Source organism: Triticum urartu, unplaced genomic scaffold (assembly GCF_003073215.2).
Source record: "Triticum urartu cultivar G1812 unplaced genomic scaffold, Tu2.1 TuUngrouped_contig_9874, whole genome shotgun sequence".
Taxonomy (NCBI): domain Eukaryota; kingdom Viridiplantae; phylum Streptophyta; class Magnoliopsida; order Poales; family Poaceae; genus Triticum; species Triticum urartu.
In genome coordinates, this window is record NW_024120961.1 from 1 (window position 1) to 8,242 (window position 8,242).

The 8,242-nt window shown below is 42.3% G+C and overlaps 1 protein-coding gene across 1 annotated transcript; it reads right to left on the bottom strand.

Annotated features, from left to right (window-relative positions):
* Positions 1-84: 84 nt before the first annotated feature.
* Positions 85-2,813, bottom strand: LOC125532414 (L10-interacting MYB domain-containing protein-like). Its single transcript, XM_048696481.1, has 4 exons — positions 2,557-2,813; positions 654-776; positions 242-546; positions 85-162 (listed from the first exon to the last, which is right to left on the bottom strand). The coding sequence occupies exons 2-4, from the start codon at positions 766-768 to the stop codon at positions 85-87; spliced, it is 498 nt and encodes a 165-aa protein (XP_048552438.1). The 5' UTR covers positions 769-776; positions 2,557-2,813.
* Positions 2,814-8,242: the final 5,429 nt, after the last annotated feature.

Below are 8,242 nucleotides of genomic sequence, written 5' to 3' on the forward strand. Positions count from 1 at the left end.
AAGTGACAATCAAATATAAGATTTCAAACTAGAAGAGTAAACAAACATAAAACAATGACATGAGTATATGAATGAAGTTGATAACTAACCATCATGCAATTCTCCCAAAGCTTCAAAAAGAGGGAAGCCTTTTGTCTTGAACTTTCCAGCTTTAGGGTGTGACTACATAGTTGACAAGAAAATGATATTAGAGCATGCAACAAGTAATGAAACTTTTAGGGAATAACAATGACATTCTTACTATGATGATGTTTTTCCAAAGTGGTGGATCCGCTAGAATCCTGCACTGCCGGTCGTCCCATGAAACGCTGCTTTGCTTCCTTATCTCTTTGATCTTCTTGTATTCTCTTTTCAACTCTTTTTCCTGTTCTTGGATTTTCTTCTTCTCGTACCTAGCATAAGGATTCTTTTGGTGGAATTTCTTCACTATCGTATTCCATGCTTCTGAGCTCCATCCATTTTGGCCCTTATGTTCAGGTGTATCATGCTCACGAAGCAAGTCCACAAGATCTTTCTCAAGGCTTGCATTCCACTGTGCTCTATCTTCTGCATTTCCACATTGTATGTTAATGTACCTTTTTCTATCTTAACTATTTTGGTTTTAAGCAAATAAAGTCCCGACAAGAGAAATAAAGTCACGTCTAGTTTATTACCTTTGGGAGACCCTCTCCTCCTCTTTGTCACACTGCTTGTAGGAGGTGATGCTCTATCCCTTTCGACAGCTTTTTTGAGGAGGCTCAACCTTGGTGACCCTCGAGCAGTCATCATAGTGACTTCTGAACAATATTTATGACATGAACAACAGAAAAAAAAACATAAACTTCTACACTATACTTATTACTACTACACTACAAATGACAAGTTATGCATGTCGATAATCAGCCCACATTTGATGAGCAATGGCATCTCTAAGGTTGTCGCCTTCATGGTTGATTTGATGATTTTGAGGAATATCACCGTCAGGAAGATCAACAAAATTCATGACAGGTATATTGTTTGGTTGGTTATCTAACCAACGCTCATCTCCTTTTTCAGATCGGATGATGTTATGTAAGATTGCCTCCGCTGCTGGTAGCTTGACTTGGTTCTCTATTCGATGATGCGTGCCCACTTTTAGGATTGGGAACCGCTTCTTCAAGATTCCTAATCCCCGTTCGACGTGATTTCGTAACACGGCATGCCGGAGATTGAATAGCTCCCTGTGATTTTGGGGTCGATGGCGACCGCGTGGAAACTCCTTCAGATGGTACTGAACACCATGATACGGTGCCAAGAAGTAAGGTGTGTTGGCATAACCACCATCAACCAGATAAAACTTGCCCGGAGGTACATGAAACCCACTATTAAGTGCTGACCGGAGAACTTTAGCATCGGTAGCAGATCCCTCCCAGCCACAAGAAATGAAGGTGAAGTTCAGGTCGAAGTCGCACACGACCATAACATTATGGCTTAGGGTCCCTTTCCTATTTCTGAATGGTGCGGCTTTTCCTCCTGAAATTGTTATGGGAACATGTGTCCCATCAATTGCCCCAATGCAGTTCTGCAACGAAATACTATAACTTAGCACCTATAACATGAAGAGTAAGTTATCGATGTGGATCAAAGTTGGCGAAGCAAAAACCTGAAAATAAGGAAAGAATCTCGTGTCCGACTGAATCTTCAGATGCACTTGACTGGGATTTGGAGGCTTCAAAAAATTCTTGGAGAGAATAGGGATGATGTCAAAGAAATTCTTCATTTGCCAATGGAAAGTATCCCCGCTGAAATTGGCGAAGCAAAAACCTGAAAATAAGGAAAGAATCTCGTGTCCGACTGAATCTTCGGATGCACTTGACTGGGATTTGGAGGCTTCAAAAATGCTTGGAGAGAATAGGGATGATGTCAAAGAAATTCTTCATTTGCCAATGGAAAGTATCCCCGCTGTGACCAAACCGAACTTAAAGGTCTTCAAATGAAGAATTATGGGATAACATCCACAGAAATGATGCTAGTTTCTCTTCGACTTTAATTCTGGTATCTTTCACCAACTTCTCCCTTCGAAGATAATTAGCCAAAGATTTGAAGATACGCGGCTCCATCCTAAATGCTACCCGACAGTTTTTGACGTGCCCTTCGAGTAACTCCTTAACAAACATCTCTCCTGTTAGCGATGATGTATGACGCGGAATCCTCCGCTCCCTAAGAGCAACTCCATCGGTCTCTACCAAATGTAGTGCAGGGAAAACAATTAACATCATTTCGTCATCCTCCTCCTCTCTCTTCCTAACACGATCCCTCATTTCAGGATCCATTCCAAGTCTAAAGAAGAAAAATGTGGCTAGTTATTACTACTACACCAAAACAGTAAGAGTGCAAGTTGTACAAACAAACAGTTTACCAAAAAAACCTGCAGTAAGAGATAAAATTCTTCAACAACTACAATGTCTAGTAATGTAAGATATTAACATAGCTCTCAGCTTACCAAAAAAACAGTTTGTAACACAGATCTATCGACCAAGCAATAATAACCAACAGTACATGAATAAGGAGAAGATTAAAACAAGAGGATTAATCTACCTTGTCCTTCACGATGCTGCCCAATTCAGGGTCTTGCTGTAGCTGTGAGGCGGCGAAGCTAGCTTATATCTGGCATCATCAAAATATCTGGCATTGGAACATCATCTAACAAAAAGGACAACACTAGAAAAAAGGACAACTGCAATGTGTACCAATGAAGAACAGATGATGATCACACACCATGAAGAGAACAATTATATAATCTACCAATGATCATACCCGAAGTATCTTTTGTTCGGACATAAAAAATCTTTGGAAGTATGTGCTCTACTGCTAACAGAGATTAGGTTCACATACTACATTTTGGGACGAACATCATACTGTACTATCAGCAGCCAACAACAAAAACAACATGCATTGTTGTTCCTCCAGATTAGATAGTCCTTCTTTATACCAAGAGATAGACTAACAATTATACTGCTACTACAATAATTATGTCGAGAAAAATAAAACAAATCCAAATTACTAACACCAAATCGTACTGCTAACTCCATTTACTAACACAAAATTGTACTGCTGACTCCAGTACAAATTACTAACAACGGGAAGACAGATCTTGACGACCACATTCGGGAAGACAAATCATGAAATAACAATTGATGCTAGTTCCTAGGAAACCCCAAGAAAAGTCTCGACCTTGACGACCACATTCGGGAAGACAGATCAATATTTGTCTAGGTTTTCATGGAGGGGGCAAATCAGTGCTGCTAGAGAGAAAGGCGGTGGGAGGGAGGGGGGATGAGAGAGAGAGAGAACTAACCAGAGATCTCCTCGCCTGCAGCAACCACTTCTCCGGAGCTAGGGTTACGGCCACAGGCCCGCAGCAAGGGGGCGGCGGGGGAGATGGGACAATTAGAGGCTAGGGTTCCGGCGGGCTTCGTGGCAGGTCGTCGAAGCAGGAGGGCACCCTCCTCCTCCGGGTAGGTTGCGCCGCCGCCGTCCACTTGTCCTCGCCGCCTCCTTGCCGCCGCTTCTGTTGCTCGGGAGAGATGAGACGAGCGCTTCGCTCGGGGATTCCTTCCACGGGGTGCTAGTGGATGATTTTTTCCGCGTGGGTTTGGAGAGGTTTGGGCCGGGGAAATACAACGCGGGGCTTAACCGAACGAGAAAAACTAGATGGGCCGGGTTTATTCCCCGGCGGGGGTAATCCCTGCGGACCCGCGTGGATTGGACCCAAAACCTCGCCGGGCTGGGCGTAACCGAACAAGGCCTTATCGTGGTAGGGTCGAATGCTGTTTGACTTGCTTTTAACTTGTTCATTCATTCAAGGGTAGGAGTACATAATTTAGGTGTCCTGGGTCCCTGTCTTCTAAAAGTTTTGTTCATTTGGTGCTTCTTACAGGACAGCCAAAGCAACATCTTCTAAGAGCATGGTTAATAATATAGCTCATTGTTGGCTATAACATCTTGCCATGTCATCTATAGTCAATATAATAGCAAACACGTATAATAGTGGGCTACAAAAAAAGTACTACTTTCTCATATGGCCCATCATACACTCTCACATAGCTTCTTGCAGCATGTGCTAGAGCCGGCTGTAAGTCTACAATCCGCTTCTCTTCTCTCTCTTTCAAGTCAGCAAAGATATAGTATTTAAATCCTTGTAGCCCGCTTACGTCACCTTATTATACTTGCTCTAATGACTGGATGGAGTCTGTTTGTCGGCGCAAAACGGCCAAAGCGACATCTTGTTCTAGAATGCAATACCAACAAATTCATGGGCTTTTGCGGTGAATAGTATCATGTGTTGAAAAGTCATAACTTTGTCTTCTCTATACAACTCTACGTATTTCGTCCTGAAAATTTATGCAAATGTGTGTTATGCCTCCATGTATGTTTGTATCTTCTGCAGGATTTTTCAAAATTTGAAAATATGAACTTTGAATTTTTAAAAAACCGTGCTCCAAAAGAAATTTTCGTGTATCTATGCAATTGAAACAGCCCATATAGGAGAAACCATATATAAGATTCTAGTGTACAAATAAAAAAATCCCACACGGAAAAACTCCTAATTAAATATACCATATAGAAGAAATAATGTAAGATTCCATTGCAGAAATAAAAATTCCCATATAGAAAATTTCCTAGGATTTTATAATTTCGGTTTTTCGAACAGTAGTATCCTTTGAATCAGAGGAGACCGCATTTTCTAGCGCAAAATGCTAACGGTGGTTGACCACCATGGTGGACGTTTTCAAAATACAAATTTCCAAAGCGCGGATTTTTTTTATATAATTTTTTTTGTGAACACAGATTAACATATATACCATGTATATGCACAATTTCATAACATTATACATTTACACTTTAACATGTGGTGTACTAAAAAGACAAATTCGTTTTTCAATATGGGTCAAGCTTTTTTGTGGCTGGGCCGGGTATTTTTTATAAGGCTAACAAATCACAATCTTTTGAACGAGTTTTGACACGTTGCGGAACATATATAAGTTTTCACGGATTTTTTTTCAAACTTTTCAAAAAGAAAAGGAAATGGGATCTTTATTATTTTTTTCTACAAAAAAGGGCCTCCACGCGCGCACGCTGATGTGACTTTCGCCTGGTGCAGGAGCTGGGCGCACTCAGGCCAAAGGACAGGATGACCCCGAAGGCGGCGGCCCTGCTCATGAAGCGCTTCCAGGAGCCACTGTCTGATGGTAACATCGCTGCCATCACCAAGCTCACCGGGCTGGATCAAGCTGCCCTCAAGATCGCAGCGGGCATGGCCGGAATCGCCGACGCTGATGAGTCGCTCCGCAGTTGATCATGCTAGCTAGGTCTTCGTTTAGTCTCCGTCGGCAGCTGGTCTTAAACAATCTTGAGTTAGGGCTAGTTTCTATGTGTAGTGATCATGGTATGTGGTGTGATCGACGACGGCGGGGTTTTGGGCCTGTTGGTGGCCGTCGTCGTCCCCCGGCATGTTGTACAGTGTTTTGCATTGTCTTAATTAGTAATTGTGATCGACCAAGAACTCCAAGGTGTATCGATGAGTGACAACGATCTAATCCTCATGTCATGGAATGTCTGCGGCTTGAACTGCCCGGCGAAGCGCACAGCCATCAGAAAGGGCGTTCAGGCTAACCACGTTGCAGGAGACCAAGGTGGATGTCTGGTCGACCGGCGTAACTATGGAGGTCGGCGGCGCAAATCTTCAAGGGTGTGCCACTACTAGGAAAAAGCTTGTACATAGAATCTTACCAGCAGCGTGCTTTAAAACAAGAGCTGCTGCTATCTAGCAGTAGCGCGTGTCAACAAAACGTGCTGCTGAAATAAATGTAGCAGTAGCACGCTTGTACAAAGCTGCGCTACTGCTATAATTGCCACGACCCCGCCGCCAAGCTAGTTATAGCAGCAGCGCCTTAATCCAAACTGCGCTACTGCTACTGATCCTAGTAGTAGCGCCTTTTGACAATGCTCGCTACTGCTAAGTTTACTCCACTCCTTGCACCTAAATTTACTCCCACCTTGCTCCGCGAACAGGGTTTTTACCACCTTAACTATGCAACTTGTCAAACTATCACAACCATTTGGTCTTCATTGAACTCTATGTGTAGAATTTGTGGCCGCAATATGAGTCTTCTCCGGTTTCTAAACCGGTGCGGACTCATATTGACAATTCAGATTGTACACAAAAAGATCATTGATGATGAATGTATTTTTTATGTTTATTTTTACATGTTTACACATAGCAGTAGCGCGTTTTAGCAAAAGGCGTTACTGATATGGGCGTAGCAGCATCGCTTCTTGGCTGAAAGGCGCTACTGCTAGGGCGTTTAGCAGTAACGCGTTTCCCTAAAGCGCGCTACTGCTAAGCCATTCTATCTTCTCCAACCGGCCGCCCCTCACTCTCCTTTCTCCACTCACACTCACACTCACACTCACTCGATCTCCCCCCTCAATCCCCCCGTGCCGGTCCTTCCCCGCCGGCCGCCCCTCACTCTCTGCTGACATGTTTACGCCCTCACTCTCTCCACTCACTCGGCCTCCCCCTCAATCGGAGTATCAGGGTTTCGGACGAGAACTCATCTGTTACACGGGCACTTCATTTTTATTTGGATTCCAGACTTTTTTTGCGTTCAGTATGCATCATTCAAAGCGACGTCGTCAATTTTCAACCCTTTCTGACATCATTTGCTCCTTTTCAGTCATTTACCGATTTGTTTAGAGAGCTAAATGACTGTGAAATTGAAAATCACTACAAAATGAACTCTGAAAATGTTGAAACTTGTCATGGTATCATCATTTCACCCACATAGCATGTGCAAAACAGTAAAGAGGGTTACAGCAAAAACTGGACGCCCTTCATGTACAAATTGGACAATCTCTTTCGGAATATCAGCGTTTCGGACAAGAACTCATCTTTTACACAGACACTTCATTTTTTTAAACTTATTTGGACTCCAGACTTTTTTAGCGTTTCATATGCACCATTCAAAGCGATGTCATCAATTTTCAACACTTTCTAATATCATGATATGCAACATTTTGATTTACTTAATAGTTTGTAGTTGATATATAACAATTTTGATTTAGTATGATTAACTGATTAGTAAAAATTTAGACATAGTTGATAGTTTTTAGTTGAGATAAGCCTCTGGTCATATATAACACTTTGATTTAGGATAGTTTCTAGGGTTTAGTTGTTAGTTTCTACTTAACTGAATTACTACTACAGTTTTAGTATATTATTTTTAGACATAGTTGATAGGTTCTAGTGATGCTGAAACTATTTACTCATTTGGTAGAATGAACATGTCATCTTCGTTAACTACGTCGTAGGAAAGTTCAAATGCTAATGGAATAGGCAGCGGCTTAGTGAGGTGTAGTTCGTTTTTTTCCTGGTAGACATTGGTTTTGATACAAGTATTTGGTTTGCAAGTGCTAAGTTACTGGAGTCGATGTGTTGTGTATCTTCATGCTCACAGTAGTTGTTTACGTTGGACTTATCAAATTTTCTTGTGAGGGCTGGGGGTGTGCTTTTGCTGGTGTGCAAATTAGATATATATTTTCTTGTGAGGGTTGGGGGTGTGCTTTTGCTGGTGTGCAAATTAGATAGATTTTTTCTTGCTACAAGCATCACCCAGGATCATACTTCAGAGACACCTTTAATTTGTATCACTTTCTATACTTACTCACTCACTTAGCAAATTTATGTTACTGTTTTTCTTTCCTGTGAAGTGGATCGTTCATCTTTGCTCATATTGCTTTAGGAAAATGGCGTGACCACCACCACCACTATGTCGACTGTGCAAGTCAAGGTGCACCAGCAACCTTGCAACTGGCAAGTTGTTTGACATCTACTTCCAGCCGAGTTTTCGTCATGCGGCGGTAAGAAATTATACAAAATGTAACAACTATTTTGTTTTTATTGTTGACATTAATGCATTGTGTCATTTTGCTTTTTTTACACAGATCGTCCCATGCAATGTGAGGCTGAAATTCAACAAGTTGACAGGAGACACTGTGACCTTTGAGGCTCCTGGGGGGCCTATTGTTGGGGAACGTAGTAATTTCAAAATTTTCCTACGCACACGCAAGATCATGGTGATGCATAGCAACGAGAGGGGAGAGTGTTGTCTACGTACCCTCGTAGACCGGAAGCGGAAGCGTTAGCACAACGCGTTTGATGTAGTCGTACGTCTTCACGGCCCGACCGATCAAGCACCAAAACTATGGCACCTCCGAGTTC